The following is a 23,429-nucleotide window of genomic DNA, read 5'->3' as shown; positions in this document are numbered from 1 at the left end:
AACCATTGTTATTCCACTACAATTCCCTCATGTACCTAACAAACTCTTTTCTACTATCTGGTCAGCTACATAAGATGGATAAGGCTTGGATGCATATTGATGATAGATTGCATTCCCGTGAGTATGAAGAAGGTGTTAGACAATTCCTCGCTATGGCCGTAGCGCACACTCCAACCACTGATCAGATTAGGTGTCCATGTAGAAGATGTCGGAATAGAGCTTTCCATTCCATTCGTACTGTCGAAGATCATTTGTTTCTTAGAGGGTTTGATCCAACTTATCAATGCTGGATATTCCATGGAGAAGATGATCCTTTCCTTTCCACTCCTTTGTCTGATGAAGAAGCAGATGACACCTTCGATTTCAGTGAATATCCAGATGATCTGGACGAGATGTTAGATGACATTCGTCATGGCTCGTATATGGGAAGTCACTGGCAAAGGGACGGAGATGTGAACGTGGATGATCAACCATCCACCTATAATACTCAAACAAACTTTACCTTCGAGGAGTTGGTCGCTGATGCACAACGTCCACTTTATCCTTCATGTAAGCAGTTCTCGAAGTTGTCATTCATCGTGAAGTTGCTTCACATCAAAAGCATTGGTAGTTGGACTGTGAAGTCCTTCGATATGGTCATAAAGCTTTTGCAAGAGGCATTTCCGGAAGCTCTATTCCCTGATTCATATGCCGATGCTCGTCGCTTGGAGCGTGGCTTGGGGTTTAGTTACGAAAAGATACATGTGTGCCCGAATGATTGTGCTTTGTTTTGGAAGGAAAATGCCACCTACAATGAATGCCCGAAATGTCAAGCATCTAGGTGGGAGCAAAGCACAAGTTCCGCTCGAAAGATACCGAAAAAAGTTCTCCGATATTTTCCGCTGAAGCCGCGGTTGCAGAGGCTATATATGTCAAAGAAGACAGCCCAGGCCATGAGATGGCATGTAGATGGACGTGTTGACGATCCGACATGCATGCGACATCCATCAGATTCTAGGGTTTGGAAGGACTTTGATATCAAACATCATATGTTTTCCCAAGATCCTCGGAATGTTAGACTTGGTTTGGCCAGTGATGGGTTTAATCCTTTCAATAACATGAGTAGACCATACAGCATTTGGCCCGTACTGCTTGTACCTTACAACTTGCCCCCATGGTCATGCATGAAAGATCCATACACCATGTTGTCGTTGCTAATCCCAGGGCCTAAGTCACCAGGTAATGATATTGACGTGTTCTTGCGTCCTCTGATAGATGAGTTGAAGGAGTTATGGGAAGAGGGTGTTCGTACCTATGATGCGTACAGTGGGCAAAACTTTACTATGCATGCAGCTCTACTTTGGACTATCAATGACTTCCCTGCATACGCCAATCTTTCCGGGTGGAGCACAAAAGGCAAGATGGCATGCCCATATTGTACATCTGACACAAATTCACAATGGTTGGTATATGGTCGCAAACATTGCTACATGGGTCATCGACGATGGTTGCCCGTAGGGCACACATGGAGACGCAGGAAAAATGCTTTTAATGGGTTTGAAGAGCACAGACTCCAACCATCAAGAGTCGATGGAGAGGAATTGCTTGAACAACTAAGTCTTTTGTCACATGTTGAGTTTGGTAAATCTACTTCGAAGAGGAAACGAACGCCCAATCAGCTTAATTGGACAAAAAAATCTATATTTTTTGAACTTCCCTATTGGTTATCCTTGGGTTTGAGACATAACCTGGATGTTATGCATATTGAGAAAAACATATGCGATAATGTCTTGGGAACGTTATTGAATATTGAAGGGAAAACTAAGGACTCTGCCAATGCGCGTAGGGATTTGGCAAACCTTGGAATAAGGAAAGAGTTGCACTTACAACATGAAGGCGATCGTGTAACTATGGGCCTTGGTTGCTACATGTTAAATGTAAATGAGCGAAAGGCTTTTTGTGCATGGTTGTCAAAAGTTAAATTCCCTGATGGGTTTGCCTCGAATATTGGCCGGTGTGTAAATGCTAGTGACGGAAAGATCAGTGGAATGAAGAGCCATGACTGTCATGTCTTTTTGCAAGCACTGCTGCCGGTTGTGATTGGTGGGTTCTTACGGGCCGATGTGCGTCAAGCATTGATAGAGTTGAGTGGGTTCTTCAAAGAGTTATGTTCCCGGACTTTGAACATATTTGTATTGGATCGTCTTAAAGCTAATATTCCCATCATTCTATGCAAACTAGAAATGATATTCCCTCCAGCTTTTTTTGATATAATGCTGCACCTTTCTATTCACTTGCCAGAGGAGGCTCTACTAGCAGGACCCGTGCAATACAGATGGATGTATCCCTTTGAGAGGTATTTAGGGAAGTTCAAGCGTTACGTCCGCAACAGAGCCCGTCCTGAAGGCTCAATTGCTGAGGCATATGTGCATCTCGAGTGCCTAACATTTTGCTCAATGTACCTCCATGATATAGAAACGAAATATAATCGGGACGAACGCAATAGTGATGTACTTATTGGTTCGGTTGAGACGGGAAATGTGGAAAGTTTATCTGTTTTCTCACAAAAGGTTAGACCATTGGGGACACCGCACTCGCACATATTAGCCGACTCGATAAAGTTCAAGGCCCGATGGTATGTACTTAATAATTGCCCAGAGGTTGATCAATACATTGAGTAAGTACATCATGCTCAAATTGTTAAGTTCAGCGTTTATTTTGATATAATCTGCCCAGGCCTCGTAACCATTACCTTGTATTACTCAGGGAGCACTATAATAAGATGAAAGAAGAGGACCCTGATAACATCGACCGTAGGCATCAGAGTCAGTTTCCATCGTGGTTTAGATCACGCGTAAGATAAGACATATATTCCTAATACATCACTATGGCAGAAAATGTACTCAAAAATTATTGTCTATTAGTTTAATAATCTGATCGTATTCGACTCTTTTCTGTGGTAGATTCGAGAGCTGCGTGCAGTTAGCCCAACTGAGGTAACCGATGAGATATATGCATTAGCATGTGGTCCAGATCCGTGTGTAGCGTCTTATGCCGGATGCATCATGAATGGTGTTCGATTTCATACTCAAGAGCGTGAACGGCATCGGCGCACGCAAAACTGTGGGGTTGTTGTTCATAGTGAGCATCAGGGGTCCCCAGTTGACTTCTACGGTTTGTTGCATGATATTATAGAAATACGCTACATGGGTTGGCGTAAGGTTTATCTATTTCAATGCACTTGGTATGATGTTGGGGACCCAAGAAGGGGGATACGTGTAAGGGACCATCTAACTTTAGTGAATACTGGTAGGCAATGGTATAAAGATGAGCCGTTCGCCCTTGCGAGCCAAGCGACGCAAGTATTTTATTTGCCTGATCCGATTTTGGGTGGAAGTTGGCAGGTAGTCCAAAAGGTTACAAGTAGGAATGTTTACAACATTCCTCCTGTAGTTGTGGCCCCAGATGATGATGATTCATCAGGGGGTGATTTTGAAGACGAGGAGCACAATATTCACTCCAACTATCCCCCTATCCAAGATGTCGATGAAGCCATCTTTGATCCCTTGAACCGAGTCGATGAAGAGCATTTGCCCGTAGATGTAGAACACCTCTCGCGTCTTCAACCGTCCCAACCAGTTGACGATGATGTCTTCATTGACCCTAGCCCAATTCGTGAAGACATGGGAATGGAGGACATAAGTGCCAACGATAACTCTGATAGCGAGACCATGTATCATCTGAATGGGGGGACAGATGATGATGACGGTAATCCATATTTTGCGTAGTTTGTTAGGATTGCATAACCATTTCTTTCTATGATTTAATGCATTTCTCCACCCGATGGTTTAACTTTATCAGTCATAATGATGTGACTATAATATATGTGGGTTATGTGTAGACAATGCATGATGTCCAATGCATCGATATTGAAGTCGATGTAATGGTGGGAAACAAGCTACGCAATGCAGCAGGTATTAATCCAAAACTAAGCTTACATGTTCAGGTTATGTTCAAAACCAAAGCCTGGTTGTTCATAGTTGGAGGTCAATTTGTTCCCCTCCATTGCTGGTGTCCCAAGACACTAAGCACTCAAAGTATGAGTGCAGAATTTGGTGATTATACATAGAAGCTTAGACCCTTGGTGGAGATATTTGGTTTACAAATTCAGCGAATGTAAAAGTTGCCTTTTTGTACATAGGTCTATGATCACGCCCAATTGTAATCCATTTGGGCATGATCGTTGTTGCAGATTTGTAACCCAAATATCAATAAAAATAAAACGTAGACTTGATAATTAGTATAATTATACAAGACGTAGGCGTTATCATTATAATGCACTAAATAGAAGCCCAGTTAGTCATTTGGGAGCCTAGACTTGAGGTTACAAGCTGATGCAGCTAGTAAATAATGTGCATAACAGGCTAGAGATACAGCTGTATAATTACATTTAGGACATTATACATGTGGGTATAACCTACTTAGTCACATATGGTATGTAGTTCGTACCTATTTTGGGTGGAGGTTTATACTTAATAAGTTTAAGTATATTTGTTAGCTTTCCTATGGAAGTAAAGAGATACTCATAGTGGATGCTAACATTGTGTGCAGATTAGCTGATATTGCACCTTCAAGTAACAAATTTCAGATTTGTACACCAGTGCTCGACTGTTGATGGAAAGAGGTTGATGCTGTGATATGAGGTTGGATCTTCTTTGAAGTACCAGCAAGGGTGGTGAATGAGGAGCTGTAGTTGTAGAAAAATATGTAATTCAGGTCAATCTAAATATTGGCCTTAATGTGTAATTTGTGTAACTGACTTAGTGACAATATTTTGTGCATGGCTTGTACTTCCAAGGCACGAACATGTTGGCAAAATAGAATGCTAAGACTGCATATGAACTTACTAACATGAGTTGATGCAAGGCACTGTAGATGGATAGTATATGGTATATATGCATTAGCATGGGGTACTATAAGGGAAAGTTAAAAATATCACCTGTGGGGTTATAAAACTAATTGGTGTAAATATGGTGCTACTGGTGGGAATTCAACTTGGTTTTTTAGCTCATGTAGGGTATGTGCATGTTGGAAGATTGATGGGGATTCCTAATTTATAAATTAGGAACACAACAACTGAACTTAAAAAGATTTAAGTTCACTGCAACATTCTACAATCCAGCTTTTAGAGTCCACATATGAAATTGATGAGTTTCTGTTTTCTCACATATAGGCTTCAAGGGTTATGCCCATCCACTCCTGCTGTATAATGAGTAGAGCCCAGGATAAGAACATGTACATCTGACCTGATTAAGAATGTCATATAGTAGGGCTGGTAATTTTCATGCATTAACCAATATGCATTCAGTTATATAAATATATATATACCTATATATATAACAGTATAGGTATATTTGGGATGTAAACTGAATTGTCTCGAGAATGGGGGGACAATGATGATATATTGATAAAGTGTCAGGAGGCACTAACACCTGGCCACGAAAATATCAAATCTACTTATGCAGCATGTTGATTGAGGTAGCAAATGATTGTCATTTTTAATGCTCCATAAAATAATTCTACCACAAAATATGGACCCTCCACTAGAAGGAGTCCAAGTCGGCCACTCACAGTTGAGATGTAAATATGGATACATGCAATATACCTTCTATTTGAGAGTGTATATATATATATATGGCATGTTAGGTGATGCATCAGCAGGAAGTATCCGTTTCTCACATTGTGTAATATATAATTGTGTGGGATGGTAGCCTACCAATTTGCTACATGGATTTTAATTTACCTTGATATAATCTGTTTTATGGAGAAGAAGGTTTATGGCAATATATATTGCCATATATAATCTATGATTTATATATATATATATATAATATGATATAATTTACTATTTACTATTGCCATATATAATCTATGATATAATTAACTATGATATAATCTGTTTTAATTTACTATTGCCATATATATATATATATATATAATATGCAACTTCATATTATATATCGTGCGTACTTTGTAAATAATAGGTGGCATTCATGCCTGATAAGCCTGTAAAAATATGGTGTATATACCATATGTTATATATATATATTATATATATAGCGTACGTGATGGTTATCAAGTAGGTGGTAGACCACACGATATATGGTCAGGACAAAAAGTTGGCTGCAGTGGCTTTCGAACATTATCCTGAAACTTTTGGGCGGGATAAAATTGGGTGGGGGGACTGGTTTGAGTGGGAAATGGCGCCAGAGAACAAAGCTGGGGTCCACAGCAAGGCTTTGTGTGCAGAAGTCCAAAAAACATGGGGTTTACACGTGGTAATAAATTTGGAAACTGTGTATCAGCAGTAGGACTCTACAGAGATACTTAAAACATTTGCCCGTACCCCTTCCCTCCCATATCTTAACACACCCAGCAGAGAGGTAACTGATTTACAGGATACAACTCAAACTGTGGTTGGGGACGAGATATTCTTCTCGTGGAGCTGCTAACCAACTCCTTACAACATTGGCAAACCTTGGAATAACTGCAGAAGAAAAACAGCACACCGTGTAAAAGTGAGTGTTTTCTAGCACAAAAGCATTCTCTGCCACGCAAGGAAGTTGGAGCTGCAACCAGGTACATAAAAAGTTTCAGATTACTGCTTCTACTACTTCTGTTGGCTTTTAACAAAGGCCAACACTGCCTTTTTAACTACTTCTACTACTTCAAAATGATTTTAACAAAGGTCAACACTTACTTCTTGTAATGGTTGTTTTACACACTCAATGGTAACCTGTTGACGTGTTACCATTCCACTTGAGCACAAAAGTATGGTGATGTTAGAGTGGGTTTTGGTTTAAGGCTAGCATGTCAAGACATGGGTAAATGTACTAAGCATTTTTAGGTTGAGTGAGTTTTTAAGGGTAAAATGTTAGAGTGGGATTTGTTTTACTGCCAGGATGTCAAAAGACAGTAAATATACTGTCCAGTACGGCAGGGAATAATAGTGTCATATATGCATATATTCTTCATACCATCGTGGCAGCTTGAGTGTTTCTATGGATGTGGTTACAGATGCCAGACAACCTGGATGTTAGTATTCTGTTTTCTCCTCGTACAACAGTTTATCGAAGGAAAATCAGCTTAATATAGGTCAAGGTGTTTTACCTATTCCATGAGTCATCTCTACATTGTAAAGTAGAGATGACTTTTAGTATGCAATGTTCTGTTAAGAAAAAAAATTCCAGATCTGTGATGAAAGGCACTTACCATTAATCAGCAGAAACTTTAAGAAGGTAAATCATTTGTGAATACTTCACAATATCCATCAATATTGTACCCCCAGGGTTTGGGTCCAAAATTCCCAGAAATACACATGAGTGCAGAAATAGTGTTGGGGTTATAAGTGATAGTGGCTTGGGGTATTGTTTTTAGGATTGTAAAATACACATGCACAAGACTTTGTGGCTGTAAGATGTTTGTTGTTGGATATGACTAACACAATATCCAAAGCTGTAGTTAGTCCATGTGGTTCAGCTTTGTTTTTAAAAAAATGCCAGTGATCCCTAAATTTTTCAAGGCCCACTAGTCGCTACTGGTGGGTATAGTGGATACCATACAAGTTGCCACAACTAAGCAGCTTCTCCTCCACCTACAGCAGTTGGAATAAGCCCATTTAAACACTGCATCTAGGTAATTTTTCCACACTAAATAACATAACTATACAGTTAAAATGTAAACCAGGGGGTACATTTTGGCGTAAGGCTGGGATAGAAGTCCAAACTTCAGAATATAGGAAGTTGGCCTTCTAGTTCCCATTAAAAGGCCAACACTGCACTTTGATGTGAATAACAAAAAGAGTGACAACCACTCTTTTTGTGTGTAAGAGTTAATGCTTGAACATGTTCTAAGGGGTGTTGTTGATAATAATTATGTGGGTTCTGCAGGTGGGAGAACATGGTCAGGGGCATTTTAACAAATGTCATTGATGATGTTATTTCAGATGTGTGTTACACATTCCAAAGGGTGGTTTAATTCCTACTTCTAGTTAGTAGGAATTGGTTTATTTAGAGCCCTGTGATTAGGCTGGATATACTACCATCATGATGGCTAGATGGTAGTAAAAATTAATTCCCTCCAGCATTCAAGCTCATAGCCTGAACTATGAGCTGTTACAACTTGTTGAGCTGTGGGACAGTATTAAATAATGGAAACTTATGTGTATTAGTCTGGTTGTGTTTTCATGTTACAGAAGCTTTTTCCACCTAGCAGAGAAGGCAAGGATGGTGAGAGCTATTAAGTTTCGTGGGGGCCGAATCAGACAAGGTAGAGTAGAGATATGTCGCAGTCCAATAACAGAAGCGCCCTTGCCTCCTCAAACCATGTTGCGGGACGAACCGGATACAAATGATGAAACTCAGGATATAGGAGCCATAGCCGCACAAGAGGCTATGGGTGGAGATGTCGTTGGAGAGGGGCAAACTAATACAGGTATGTCATTAATAAATAAACGATTAACTGAATATATGTGTTATCAAATCATTTTCAACGACATTAAACATTCAATATATAAACGACACCTGAATTAATGTCTTATTTATCCTAATCAATTGAGGACGTGATGTAGATCCACCTAGGAAGAAAAGAGGCCGAGGGCCTGCGAAGGGAACACTATTTGAAAGAATGAGGAAAGTGGGCAAGATACCTCTGGTAATTCAAGATGGTCATCGAGGGCCATCTTGCGAGAATGCATCCATATTCACTGGCCGGCTAACAGACATCATTAAAATACATGCTGACATGAGGCATAATAGTTGGAGTTATGTACCCGAAGCTGAAAAGCAAGAGCTGATTGACCGTGTCAGGGTAGGAGTTTAATTTTTAATAAACATCATGCAATTAAGTTGGCTGCTGACTCTATTAGATTATTCTTCAAATGATGGTTATCAAACTCATGTAACACTTTCAATATTTAATGCAGGCAGATTTTCTACTGGATTGGACAAAAGACAACCACCGGGAGATGGTTGTAAACCATTTGGCCGACAAGTATAATGCATTCCATTATGCATTACACAAAGTGTATAATAAATATGCCTCACATGAAGAGGCACTACGTGGTGGGACAGACAAGGTGGACAAACAAGTATGGGAAAAACTATGTGAAAGGTGGGCAAGTCCTGCATTCAAGGTATTGGACTTTTGTTTAACTTTCAGGTTATAAATATAATTGCAGCCATGAAATTAATTATAAGTTCAGCTTAGGCACTCAATATTGCTACATTCAGGGAATCTACTTTCAATTTGTTGCTTATGTCTGATTTTGAGGAAAGTGATGTACAATTTTGAGGGGGAAAACTAATATTCACAAAACCAAATGCAGGAGAAGTCCAAGAGAAACATTTCAAATAGGCAAAAGCTGAAGGTTGCTCATACCGGTGGTCGCAAATCCTTTATTCGAATATTAGAGGAGAAGGTTTGTGATACTCAACTATAACAAAGTTATACGTATTTAATAGTGTAGCAACAAATTTTCATGACTAACATTCTTCGATTTTCAGCGACCGACGCAGCAAAATATGGTGGCCTTCTATAAGGATACCCACTGGTCAACACGGAAAGGAAAATTCATAAATGAAGCTACTGAACTCAATTACGTAAGCTGATGGTTCTTCAAGTAATTATGATATTTATATATGCTGGATCAACAATAGGTGTCAATTGCTGATAATTTTCCTTCTTCCCGTGCCATTAACAGAATTTAATGATGGAGAGGTTAGCTGAGAAAGAGTCAGACGAGGATCTTGAAGAAGCAGCTTCCACCATCTTCAAAGAAGTATTGGGCAACAAATCTGGATACACGTCTGGTATGGGGCACATGGTGATTCCAGAACCATCTCCTTCAATGCAGAAGAGTAGAGCTTTCATTCGTCTCTCGGAGGAGAATCAAAGGAACAAGAGCAATGCTGAAATGTACAAAAGTAAACTGGATGGAATGATGGCTGATATCCTAGAATTGAGGAGGAATTTTTCAGAGCATGAGAAGCTATTGATGAGCTATCGGAACACTGATTTACCCTCCGGTACTGAGTCTTATAGAGAGACTCAGCTGGATGATTAGCTGGATTTATACCATCAATTTTTTGTGGAGGGGGTTTTTTGTGCATTAACTAATTTTGTGGATAGTTTAGAGCACTATAATGTAACTTCCTAAATTCGAAGCTAAGACATACCTAAGGTACTGTTATTTTAGTCAAGTAACATAATAGTTAGGCTGCCTATCTTATAACATAGTTACAGGAAAGGTTGCATGATGGGTAAACTTTTTGACTTGCTTGGTATTTTGTCTAGTGTTCAAGGGTTCAGTTCTGAAACAAATATGGTACAAAAGGTACATGTATTTTCTTTGCTTTGCATATATGGGAGTAAACAGAATATATATATATATATATATGCTGATTGGTTGTCCCTTCCATTCTAAATTACAGGCTCAATAGCAGTGATGATAGGCTGGGATTTCAGCCTCAGGGATTGTCGATGGTAGAGCAGGGGGATGGTTCATGATCTTAACACATTTTCAGATGAAAGGTAATTTCTTGGGATTCAGCCTAATGTAGCTAGAAATTGCCTAGTAATACTTGGAGATTATTTAACAAAAAGCAAGAGTCCTGGAAGGGACACCATAAACAGGGCAACATCTTAATGTACAGGAAAATAGAAATGAAATTTGTTAACTCAGGTTTTACAATTCATGAAACAGAGTGGGTTATAAGGAAACTCGGTAAACATTTTCCAGTATATTATGTATAATGGAGTCATCAGTTTCCTAATGGAAAATGGTGAATGGACAGTTTACAGATCATATCCTAATAAAGTACTCATAGGACTAGTGATTTATATAATATGTAATATAAATGTTTACAGTTTCTGTAAATTTCAGTAGTGTATGTCAACTAATTCAGTATGTCATAATATATGGGAACAAAACCTGTGGGTGGGTCTGAAATCACTACATTTCAGAGTTGGGTTGTGGGGAAAAAGTGAAAAAAAAATGCCGTGAAGGCAATCAAAGTTGAAATTTGTGCAACGTTGTGATGACCTTTCAATTTGTTTGTTCAGGCCCAAGAAAATTAGGATATACTTGCATATCCTAATATGTAGGAGATGGTAGATGGGAATACCTATAGATGTGTTGGTATTATAGACCAGTTTAGCTGCACATAGTACATTACTCTAATCCAGCAACTTTGTTCTGCATTTGAAGGTTTAAACATCAGTTTAAACCTTATAATATTGGTGTGGTTTCAGCTATAGCAGCTGCATATATACCAGAATATTCTACTGCAGTATATTAAGTATTAGCAAATTTGTAATGCTAATAATAATATAGTGTACATGTATGGGAATATCAACTTAATAATATTGGCAACACATTCATGATTAATTATAGGTAGATGATACATTTGTACAATCTGTGGCTGAATGGGGCATCATTATTAAATGATGCAGGCTTTCATAATGTATATGGGAAATTGATATATTTGTTTATGACATGACATTGAAGTAATGTCATGTAATATGCATGCAGTATATATAATATTGTTTGACAATAAAATGTTTATCTATTTCATTGTAATAGGTGACAACAGAACTGATAATTTCTGGAGCAACAGGCAGAATGCCCTCATGTTGGTTCCACGACAATCTGAAATGCAGATCAGATTCATGCTTAGACGATCCGTGAATATGTCCTTCATCCCATCCTTAAAAGAGTCATTAAACTGATGTACTTAGAATATCAGTTGTAAAGCAAACTGTAGGTTTCATGGCCTTGAATTCATTTGTGATGAATTAACATTAAGGTTTCAGGTTGAACCCATTTGGTACTGTAATTCAGTTGGGAGATTGCATGCCTCCTTTTGTGTCTCTATGGATGTTTGCATTTCTTCCATATCTTGGGAATGTGCTCATATATAGTATATTGACAGGTTATTATGGAAGTTAATGGATAAGTGTATGATTTGTATGTGTTTCTTTGCAAGAAATTGCCAAATACTTGGATTCTGAATAGGGAACATGATTTTGGTATATACTTGGATTCTGAATGTGTTGGGATAACAGGATTTTGTGAATGAGGTTTTGATAATAAGTGATGGTTATTATGAATTGTAAAATTTATATATTCAACATGTAAACAGGTTATTCCCATATTCCCATTTCGTCACAAAAAGTAGGTATATATAATACTCGGTTTTGCCACCACTTTGCAGGGATGGCAAACTTAGCTAGAAAATGATTTTCCCATGTTGGATAATTGATGTGAAAAGATTTAATTGCACAACATGACAGATGGATAATAATTTCTTGCCACGAGTTTTGACTGGGGTCTTTATGCCTAGTTTCCACCATGTTCACCTTTTCCCACCACCAGTGTGTATGGATGTAGCGTATTCGAAACTAAATTCATATATGGAATGGAGTTATTTCCAATGAATTCAAGTGGTGGGCACAAGCTATTTTGCCAAAACATCACAGAATGGGTAATAATATATTGCCAGAAAAACGACTTGTCCGAAACAGAATTTTGTCATTATAGCATCCAATGGCCAATAATATTTTGACAAAACATAACTGAATGGGTAGTGAATATATTGCCACCAAAACTAGTTGTCTAAAATAGATTTTTGTCATTATAGCATCCAATGGGGATAAATTTTTTGCCATATTATGTTCCACGATTGTCAAACATGGCACATACCTTTTTCGGACTACTGGTTTTGACACTAAACATATATTACCCATCATATCGTGTGGTGGAAAAAAGTGGAGTTTCACAATCAGAAACCAAGTTCTGATTGTATAGGCACCACGAAGCTAGTCGCAATTATCTAACTGTAACCAGAAAATATAATTACATATATCTTTTTGCCACCATTATTTCCATGAAAGATCTCGTGGGAGATATATATATCCTGACCAACACACGTTGTGAAAAAAAGAATTTAACTTACCACCGGTAAATAAATCCAAATAGCGTTTGCCACCACACCATACTAATTTTTCCACAAACTGTTTTCGTGGGAAATATTAGTCTTTTCCCACGAAAGTTTTTTAGGGTGAGAATAAAATTTTCCCCACTTATTATATGCCACCAACCTCCCACGAATATAATTTGGTGGGATAAAACTGATTGCGACTGGATGGTAGCCTTTTTCGACAACTCTCAACCATGGCAAAAAGCTGCTTTTGTTGTAGTGATTAGGGATGAAAGAAATAAAAATATGTTCTAATAAAATTTTTGGCTTTCGAATGACTATTAGGGACGAAAGAATTTTCTAAAATAAGCCGTTCGAATGGAACTCATGATGCTGGCATTTGAACGACTATTAGATACGAAAAAAATTTTGTTCAAAAAATAAATCTGTTCCAAAAAATCTTTTAGGACATAGATACTGGGACAACCTTGGGACGAATTCTTTTCATTCCAAAAATATTTTTGAGATGAAAATGCTATTTTTTAGGACAGAAAATTCTATTTTGTTGTAGTGAGTCTCAAATGAGAATAGAAAAAAGAAAAAACATGAAATGTTGCTTATAATATTTATTGTTGTCTATATATATATATATATATATATATATATATATATATCTATGCACATATATTTTAAATAATATTAAATTAATAGTAAATATTATACAAACTTCTTTAGTACCTATGATCTATCTATCTCTTTTGAGACCCTCAAGTAATAATAATTTGAGAAAGGCCATTGATATGACAAAGATCTCTTATTATCTTAGAGCATCTGCATCCGGATGCCTAAAGTCTCAAATTCTCTAAATTTTAGTAAAAACACCTTTCCATCTGGTTCCTTATTTTAATAAAAGGTTTTGAGATGTGAACAGTTATTTCCCATATTTGAGGAGTCGCTGTTTATCTCTAAATCACTCTTGATAAATAATTTATTCTAACAAATAAAACAAATTCTTTTTCCAAACATCAATACTTTCTCTCATATTTATATTTGTTATCGTTGAAATTGGAAAAAAAAATGTCACCATTGAGATGATCTAATTATTTTTGTTTTTTTTTAATTGACCATGTGTGAAAATATGATTTTTTTAAAAATATTATTATTACTAAAGCACTGATTTAAAAAATATTATCATTTAGAGAGATGAGTAGTTTTAAAAAAATCATTACAAAAAAATTTGAGAATATGGATACAACAAATAATTAAATAATTACGAAAATGTGAAAAAAAAGTTAAAAAATAGGGAGTGAGATATAGGAGGTTTTTTAAAGGAACGATGCTACTCATCATCCCACTCCACACCTTAAATATTTTTAAATCATTTATTTTTATTTTTATTATATTTTATCATTGTTAAACTATTTGAGTTGTTCTACTTATCATCCAAATACCATATTACTTGTTACAAGAAAAATAAAAATAAAAAATTTAAATAGATGTGGTGTGTGAAAATGATAAGTATAATTATTCTTTTGAAAAATGAGTAAAATTTAAGAAAAAATTTTAAAAAATTTATTTTTTAAGTAAATTATATGAAAATTTATGAATGTTACAATGCTAATGTGTACAGTATTATTAATATTAAGTATAAAGTAATGTTAGTTGCAGCATCCCGTCATAACGAAAGTAATGTTAGTTGCAGCATCCCATCCCATCAGAACGCTTACGACATTATTAATGTGAGTATATTTATTAAAAGTTGTAATCTAACTTTTAAATTTAATTATTTATAAGCAATACTCAACATCAATGATATTGTCTATTAGTGTAAGTAGGAATAACATTTTTTTATATTTTTTTGAAAGGATGGATAATAGTTTTACGTCCTAAATTGTTTACTCTATTATTCTCATATGTTATTTTTTCGTTTAGATTTATAGATGAGATGAAATAATTTTAAATAAAAATTAAATAAAATATTATTATAATATTATCTTTTAATATTATTATTATTTTAAAATTTAAAAATATTGAATTGAGATTTAAAAAAATTCTCATATGCTTTTTTAATTTATTTTCTTTTTTGTTAATAGTTAAAGAAACGACTGTTAGTATATTTGTATGTTTTTAAAAAAATATAGGATAATCACTCGTATAAAGTACGTGGCTGAAGCCTATAGGCTATTATGTCATCTGATGATTCCACCGCTACAAGTCAACAATGGTGCTAGCAGTTTAGGGCCGGGGGACATGATTAGTGTAAAGTGGGTGTCATTATTATTAGCATAAGCCGCTAATCCAATGGATATGCTCAAAAAATTATTTATTAGTCGTTACATCAATCTTTATTTTTTACGATAATAAATTAATAGACCGATGAGTAATATCAGAAAAGTAGTCACCTGACGTTGTGCAGTATCTAACATTTTCGCTTGTATTTTAATGCACTGATATCGGATTGTACAAGTAATAAACTATTATTTATATAAAAATTATTTAGAATTACATGGGATCCCATAAAAAAGGAGAAGAAAAGAAAAAAGTACATGGGATCGTTGCACTTGTACGTATTAGTTTAATGGCGGAGATAGGCCTACACAATGGTTCCACCTTTAACAAACTCAGTAAAGGCAAGTGCAACCAAACCCAACATGACGGCCCTCCCATTCAAAAGCTCAGCATCCGAGGTCATGAACCCCTCCGACCTCGACTCCACGCTCACCCCCTTGGACAGAGGAATTAGAGATGCAAAAGACAGCAAAATGCTGGTTCCTAGAAACCATGGGATCCCACCGTCTGATATCTGCGCGAACAGATCCTGCCCTCTATATACCTCCACCGCCATCGCCGCGACGAAGCCGATCATCGCTAGCCTGCCGTTGATCCTCTCCGGTGCCGGTCCACTGAATGCAAGCAAGTCGGAGAACCTCGTACTGAACTGTTCACAGTAAAACATGCAGTCAAAATGCTGGGTTTAACAACGTTTACCTGTACCCATACATACTCCAGAACCCTAAATCAAACTCTCCCCGGGATTAAGATCGCTACCTTGGGTGGCTGTGGTGTAGGTGATGAGGATCGATCCTGCAAAAAAAAAAAAAAGAAAAAAAAAAGGCAAGGAAACGTACGTAAGTTTTAAGTTCACTCTTAACCTGATAAGCTATAACAGTAAAACTAATTTCCCATTAAAACAGAGATCAAGTTTGAGACCTCGTTTTTCTGAAACATGCAGCGCACCCTCATGCAATTGTTTCTCGGCAAACCGAGCACATCATTAGAATTGGGAAGAAACTGGTTCACCCTGGGCCTGTTTGTCAGACGGATACTCAAATTGCTCGACAAGATCATGGATTGCATTGCAGCTGAGGTTGCCATCTAAATATATAGGAAGTGCAGAGATCAGACTTTGAGAATTATTCTAAGCTTTCGAAATGCGTTGCAAGCTGTAATGGAATGGAAGATATAAGTGTATTGAACGTCGGAGTGGCAAATATATAGAGGCGTGAGGGCAAGCAGGGGGGTGGATATTTAGGATCCACGTCTTCCCTAAATATCTTCAAAAAGTCATTGGTTCACGTGGGCTTGGTTGTCCACACGTGTCCGATGTCCTCGACGTGGCCTGCGCACAAACCACAACGTACATTCTATCAGAAGAGTTCGAGGCCGACGCTGGTCGAGGTTTTCTTTCTCGTGAGGGGCCAGGAGGACTGAACCTTTAAGATTGTTCCAACTTCCACCCCGAGTTACCCGTCTCAAAATCTGCCACGGTCTGGTTTGTGGTTTGTGCAAAGAAATATAGTTTGATTGGCTAGAGAAGGGAACGTCCCTGGACAATTATTTTCTCGCATGCGTTTGTTTGGCGGGACAAGGTTTTCCTAGGAAGCCCACACAACTCACATTTTACTAAAGCGCCACTTGTTTCCACACGGGGCTAAAATTTGAGTGCCGAACCTGCCGGTCCCCGCTAAATACGAAGCATTCTCAACAGAACAGGCGTAGCTAAATTTCCATTTTAACTAATTTAACTATATTACGCATTTACGAGTGGATTCACGCATTTGAGAAGTTCTTGGATGCTATCAATGTTCATTATGTAAGAGCTTCAATCTATTTTATATCGAAGTTCTGGATACCATGATGCCTGCTCTTATGTACTCTCTAATTTTGACATTCTTGATTAGCACATTGCTTCAGTAGTTATACTGGGCTTCATATAGTTCTAAGCGGAGAGCTAGTTTGAATGCTTGCAAGTTGTAGTTGGAAATTTACAAGCTTTTTGTAAGATCTACAGGTTTTGAGTACTTTCAACACAAATAATTGATTATTTTAAGTCATTGTGTGATTTGTCTAATACTCAAGTTAGTCTTTACATTTTAAAGCTTGGAAAAGCTTGTGTGTGGTTATATATATATGAAATTAGGTTCAATGGGTATTAGAGTAAAGAGATAAACATACATGACAAGAGACTTTAATTGTGGAATTTTTAAAATTTTTTCAGGAACTTAGCCTTAAATTGGCTGAGAATAGAGCAAAGTTAAAAGGAAATTAAGCTAGTCATAGATGAGATGAACTTCAAGCAACAAGATTTGTAAAAAATTGAACTTGAGGATGAAGTTGACGTTTGAAGGAGAAGGATGAGGAGGTGAATGAGAGAAACTTGAGAGACAACTCTGTTGAAGAGAAAACTTCTTGCTATTGATTCAACGTTTACAATGGTGAAGTGCAGTCATTATATACAGCTTGAAAGATTATAAAAGAAAGCTAGAAAAGTTAAAAACAATTTTTGACACACTTTACACAAATGGTCATATGCACTATACCGAGAGCAGGGGGTACAAAACACGTCCATCTTAGTACTAGGGCACTCACTTACTTGGTGCAAGGTTGTCTGAACTTGCAGCTTTCTGTGTAGTGGATGCACCTTCATCTGCTGCTGCAGCAGACTTAATTCCTTTCCTTATGGGCCTCAATGCATTAGGCTTATCTGTTATGGGCCTCATTGCATTTGGTCTTTGTGAAGATTGGAGGTCATGCTATCAACTTGGTGGATTTGGATGTCTTAGATTAACAACTATAGTAGTAGCTGTATGAGCATAAGTGGGAGCAAGATTGTAACCCTTGCATGAGTCACAGAATAATTCGAATAAAGAGATTTTTTATTTTTTTATTTTAGTAAACATACAATTTTATAGCTTTGTTGTTAACTTAATAATATTGGGATAATGGGGCTTTTTATTTTCTATAGAAAGACATTTTATTGGTAATGATGGAATGGAAGAAATTACATTTGAACGTAAAAAATGAAGTCGTGAATATTGTCTATAAAATTCATTTGAATGAAAAACATTTCTTCAAATGGTATTGTTATTGTTTACACGCGTATTAGGGAGAAAAAAAATTGTCCCAAAAAAACCATTAGAATGGAATTCTAGGCTTTCGAATCACTATTAGGGATGAAAGAAATAAAAATATGTTCGAATAAAATTTTTGGCTTTCGAATGATTATTAGGGATGATAGAATTGTCTAAAAAAGGTCGTTCGAATGGAACTGTTGGCATTTGAACGACTATTAGGGATCAAAAAAATTTTGTTTAAAAAGGATAAAATTCCATTCCAAAAATTCTTTGAAGACATAGATACTGGGACAACCTTGGGACGAATTCTTTTCATCCCAAAAATATTTTTGAGATGAAGATGCTATTTTTTGGGACAAAAAATTCTATTTTATTGCGGTGAGTCTCAAATGAGAAAAGAAAAAAAAAAAATAGGTGAAGTGTTGCTTATAATATTTATTGTTGTCTATATATATACACACATATATTTTAAATAGTATTAAATTAATAGCAAATATTATACAAACTACTTTAGTACCTATGATCTATCTCTTTTTGTCTTTTAATTTGAGTCGACCCTCAAGTTATAATAATTTGAGAAAGGCCATTGATTTCACAAAGATCTCTTATTATCTTAGAGCATCCGGATCTGGATGCCCAATGCCTCCAATTCTCTAAATTTTAGCTAAATAAATTAACATTTTGACAAAAATACCTCTCCATCTAGTTCCTTATTTTAGGAAAAGGTTTTGAAATGTGAACGGCTACTTTCCATATTTGAGGAGTCACTATTCATCCTTAAATTACTTTTGATAAATAATTTATTCTAATAAATAAAACAAATTCTTCTTTCAATCATTTACACTTTCTCTCATGTTTATATTTGTTATCGTTGAAATTTGAAAAAATGTCACCATTGAGACGATCTAATTTTTTTCTTTAAATTGACCGTTTGTGAAAATATGATTTTTTAAAAAATATTATTATTACTAAAGCACTAATTTTAAAAATATTATCATTTAAAGAGATGAGTAGTTTTAAAAAATACATTACAGAAAAAATTGAAAATTTGGATACAACAAATAATTAAATAATTATGAAAATGTGAAAAAAAATAGAGAGTGAGATGTAGGAGATTTCTGAAATGAACGATGCTAGTCATTATCCCACAACACACACTTTACATATTTTAAAATTATTTTTTATTTTTATTTTTATTTTATCTTTTATTAAACTATTTGAGTTGTTCTATGTATCATCTAAACACCATATACTTGTTATAGGAAAAATAAAAATAAAAAATTTAAATAGATCGATGTGGTGTGTGAAAATGATAAGTAGAATTATTCTTTTGAAAGATGAGTAGAATTTAAGAAAAAATTTTAAAAAATTTAATTTTTAACTAAATTATAGGGAAAACCAACGTGGATGTTACAATGCTAAGGTGCACAGTATTATTACTTTTAAGTATAAAGTAATGTTAGTTGCAGCATCCCATCATAACGCTTACGACATTATTAATTAATGTGAGTATATTTATCAAAAGTTGTAATCTAACTTTTAAATTTAATTATTTATAAGCAATACTCAACATAATGATATTGTCTATTAGTGTACGTAGGAATAACATTTTTTTTATATTTTTTGAATGGATGGATGATAGTTTTACATCCTAAATTGTTCACTCTATTATTCTCATATGCTATTTTCTCGTTTGAATTTTTAGATGAGAGGAAATGATTTTAAATGAAAGTTGAAAGTCGAATAAAATATTATTATAATATAATTTTTTAATAATATTATTATTTTAAAATTTAAAAATATTGAATTGAAATTTGAAAAAATTGAATTATTTATTATATTTTATATAAAAATTTTAAAAATAAATTTTAATAATGAGATGAGATGAAATAATATCTAAATCCAAACAAACTTTTTCGTCTCATGTGAGATATGTACGTGTCTAATGTATAATAGATTTGGTAGATGCTGATTTTTCTCTCATTTGATCTCTTAAGTTTAACCGTCCTTCATGCTTTTATTTTATTTTATTTTCTTTTTTGTTAATAGTTAAAGAAACGAATGTTAGTATATTTGTATGTTTTTTAAAAAATATTTAAAGATATTTAAAAAATATTTTTTTGAAAAATAATACAATTAGATTAGATGGCACGCTTAACGATAAGTACTTGAAGGTAGAAGAAAAGGGTCCAATAGGTTTTAATCTATTTTCTCACTATAATTCCTATAAGAAGGTTTGTTTATTGAAATACAATTAATAGAAAATTAAAGCCCGATCCATTTGAATTTTGTTATGATCATTATGATCTCACAGTAAACACACTTGTTTTTAAAAACTAAAACTCATGAGGATTATATAAATTAATTACATTCTCTGTGTGATATTATTATTCGTGTATCCTTAAATATTATAATTAGTTTATAATAATATAATACTACATTAACAAAATGCAATGAAAGTGGTGCATATAGGATAATCACTCGTATACAGTACGTGGCTGAAGCCTATAGGCTATTGTGTCATCTGATGATTCCACCGCTACAAGTCAACAATGGTGCTAGTAGCTTAGGGCCGGGGGGCATGATTAGTGTAAAGTGGGTGTCATTATTATTAGCATAAGCCGCTAATCCAATGGATATGCTCAAAAAATTATTTATTAGTCGTTAAATCAATCTTTATTTTTTACGAAAATAAATTAATAGACTGATGAGTAATATCAGAAAAGTAGTCACCTGACGTTGTGCAGTATCTAACATTTTCGCTTGTATTTTAATGCACTGAAATCGGATTGTACAAGTAATAAACTATTATTTATATAAAAATTATTTAGAATTACATGGGATCCCATAAAAAAGGAGAAGAAAAGAAAAAAGTACATGGGATCGTTGCACTTGCACGTATTAGTTTAATGGCGGAGATAGGCCTACACAATGGTTCCACCTTTAACAAACTCAGTAAAGGCAAGTGCAACCAAACCCAACATGGCGGCCCTCCCATTCAAAAGCTCAGCATCCGAGGTCATGAACCCCTCCGACCTCGACTCCACGCTCACCCCTTTGGACAGAGGAATTAGAGATGCAAAAGACAGCAAAATGCTGGTTCCTAGAAACCATGGGATCCCACCGTCTGATATCTGCGCGAACAGATCCTGCCCTCTATATACCTCCACCGCCATCGCCGCGACGAAGCCGATCATCGCTAGCCTGCCGTTGATCCTCTCCGGTGCCGGTCCACTGAATGCAAGCAAGTCGGAGAACCTCGTACTGAACTGTTCACAGTAAAACATGCAGTCAAAATGCTGGGTTTAACAACGTTAACCTGTACCCATACATACTCCAGAACCCAGTCCCGTTTGGTTGCATATTATGTTTTAAATAATAATGAGTAAAATATTATTTTAATATTATTTTTTAATATTAATATTGTATTAAAATTTAAAAAAATTAAATTATTTATTATATTTTATATAAAAATTTAAAAAGATTATAATGGTGAGTTAATATGAGATAATATATTTTAAATTTTAATAAACAATCGGGACTAAATCAAACTCTCCCCGCATTAAGATCGCTACCTTGGGTGGCTGTGGTGATGAGGATCGATCCTGCAAAATAAAAAGAAAAAAAAAGGGCAAGGAATCGTACGTAAGTTTTAAGTTCACTCTTAACGTGATAAGCTATAACAGTAAAACTAATTTCCCATTAAGACAGAGATCAAGTTTGAGACCTCATTTTTCTGAGACATGCAGCGCACCCTCATGCAAGTGTTTCTCGGCAAACGGAGCACATCATTAGCATTGGGAAGAAACTGGTTCACCCTGGGCCTGTTTGTCAGACGGATACTCAAATTGCTCGACAAGATCATGGATTGCATTGCAGCTGAGGTTGCCATCTAAATATATAGGAAGTGCAGAGATCAGACTTTGAGAATTATTCTAAGCTTTCGAAATGCGTTGCAAGCTGTAATGGAACGGAAGATATAAGTGTATTGAACGTCGGAGTGGCAAATATATAGAGGCGTGAGGGCAAGCAGGGGGGTGGATATTTAGGATCCACGTCTTCCCTAAATAGCTTCAAAAAGTCATTGGTTCACGTGGGCTTGGTTGTCCACACGTGTCCGATGTCCTCGACGTGGCCTGCGCACAAACCACAACGTACATTCTATCAGAAGAGTTCGGGGCCGACGCTGGTCGAGGTTTTCTTTCTCGTAAGGGGCCAGGAGGACTGCACCTTCAAGATTGTTCCAACTCCACCCCGAGTTACCCGTCTCAAAATCTGCCACGGTCTGGTTTGTAGTTTGTGCAAAGAAATATAGTTTGAGAAAATAATTAATATTATTTTTCTCGCAAGCGTTTGTTTGGCTGGACAAGGTTTTCCTAGGAAGCCCACACAACTCACATTTTACTAAAGCGCCACTTGTTTCCACACGGGGCTGAAATTTGAGTGCCGGACCTGTCGGTCCCTGCTAAATACGAAGCATTCTCAACACCCTACAAGAAAAATAAGTTTTTGCGATTAATTTATAACAACGAAAAAACTATTAATAACGAAAAGAAAATAAGTCTTTTCGTTACTATAAATTGGTCACAATTATCTATTTTTTTTTGTAGTGACAGAACAGGCATAGCTAAATTTCTATTTTAACTAATATAACTATATTACGCATTTACCTAGTTCATTTGCATTCCATCACTATTGAATTATCTATTTATTTATTATATAATAATAAAATAATATTAATTTTTATTTTTATTTTATCTTCTTTTACCATTCTACCAATTATATATTAATTACTAATCAAAATCTAATCAAATGATGGTTAAAAAATCATAATTTTAATAGTCATTTAATACTAATATACACAAAAGTCTAATTAAACTCATATAAAATTTAATATAATATCTTAATTACAAATCAAATTTCTATATTTTCCTTCCAACTAATAAGATTTTCCAAATAAATTACTATAAGGGCAGAGCAAATGGAAATGTTGAGAGAAGAGAGAGAGAGTAGAAAAATATGATTAAAATCAGATTTAGCTGATGAATAATATAGATCAAAGATATATATATATATATATATATATATATATATTTATATTTACATTACGGTAGCAAAA

At 35.6% G+C, this 23,429-nt stretch overlaps 3 protein-coding genes across 3 annotated transcripts; 1 reads left to right on the top strand and 2 right to left on the bottom strand.

The window, feature by feature from the left end:
* The first annotated feature begins 74 nt into the window (after nt 1–74).
* Nucleotides 75–3,767, top strand: LOC122301878. Its single transcript, XM_043113240.1, has 3 exons — nt 75–2,614; nt 2,716–2,833; nt 2,943–3,767. Exons 1-3 carry the CDS (start codon nt 75–77, stop codon nt 3,765–3,767), a joined length of 3,483 nt encoding a protein of 1,160 aa, XP_042969174.1.
* An 11,645-nt stretch (nt 3,768–15,412) lies between these two features.
* Nucleotides 15,413–16,436, bottom strand: LOC122300762 (early light-induced protein 1, chloroplastic-like). Its single transcript, XM_043111637.1, has 3 exons — nt 16,167–16,436; nt 16,005–16,040; nt 15,413–15,894 (listed from the first exon to the last, which is right to left on the bottom strand). Exons 1-3 carry the CDS (start codon nt 16,329–16,331, stop codon nt 15,550–15,552), a joined length of 546 nt encoding a protein of 181 aa, XP_042967571.1. The 5' UTR covers nt 16,332–16,436; the 3' UTR covers nt 15,413–15,549.
* Nucleotides 16,437–21,099: 4,663 nt separating this feature from the next.
* LOC122295118 (early light-induced protein 1, chloroplastic-like) lies at nt 21,100–22,311 on the bottom strand. Its single transcript, XM_043104172.1, has 3 exons — nt 22,038–22,311; nt 21,886–21,915; nt 21,100–21,579 (listed from the first exon to the last, which is right to left on the bottom strand). Exons 1-3 carry the CDS (start codon nt 22,200–22,202, stop codon nt 21,235–21,237), a joined length of 540 nt encoding a protein of 179 aa, XP_042960106.1. The 5' UTR covers nt 22,203–22,311; the 3' UTR covers nt 21,100–21,234.
* Between the last annotated feature and the right edge of the window lie 1,118 nt (nt 22,312–23,429).

Source organism: Carya illinoinensis, chromosome 2 (assembly GCF_018687715.1).
Source record: "Carya illinoinensis cultivar Pawnee chromosome 2, C.illinoinensisPawnee_v1, whole genome shotgun sequence".
NCBI lineage: Eukaryota > Viridiplantae > Streptophyta > Magnoliopsida > Fagales > Juglandaceae > Carya > Carya illinoinensis.
This window is presented reverse-complemented; position numbering and strand designations above follow the sequence as displayed.

Excerpts from the sequence above, each read along its gene's own strand:
- LOC122301878 (XM_043113240.1), top strand. The coding sequence starts at position 75 with ATGGATAAGGCTTGGATGCATATTGATGATAGATTGCATTCCCGTGAG. Across the intron at positions 2,615-2,715 it reads ATAAAGTTCAAGGCCCGATG|GCCTCGTAACCATTACCTTG; the intron begins GTATGTACTTAA and ends TAATCTGCCCAG. Across the intron at positions 2,834-2,942 it reads CATCGTGGTTTAGATCACGC|ATTCGAGAGCTGCGTGCAGT; the intron begins GTAAGATAAGAC and ends TTTCTGTGGTAG.
- LOC122300762 (XM_043111637.1), bottom strand. The coding sequence starts at position 16,331 with ATGGCAACCTCAGCTGCAATGCAATCCATGATCTTGTCGAGCAATTTG. Across the intron at positions 16,041-16,166 it reads GCATGTTTCAGAAAAACGAG|GATCGATCCTCATCACCTAC; the intron begins GTCTCAAACTTG and ends TTTTTTTTGCAG. Across the intron at positions 15,895-16,004 it reads CTACACCACAGCCACCCAAG|TTCAGTACGAGGTTCTCCGA; the intron begins GTAGCGATCTTA and ends TACTGTGAACAG.
- LOC122295118 (XM_043104172.1), bottom strand. The coding sequence starts at position 22,202 with ATGGCAACCTCAGCTGCAATGCAATCCATGATCTTGTCGAGCAATTTG. Across the intron at positions 21,916-22,037 it reads GCATGTCTCAGAAAAATGAG|GATCGATCCTCATCACCACA; the intron begins GTCTCAAACTTG and ends TTTATTTTGCAG. Across the intron at positions 21,580-21,885 it reads CATCACCACAGCCACCCAAG|TTCAGTACGAGGTTCTCCGA; the intron begins GTAGCGATCTTA and ends TACTGTGAACAG.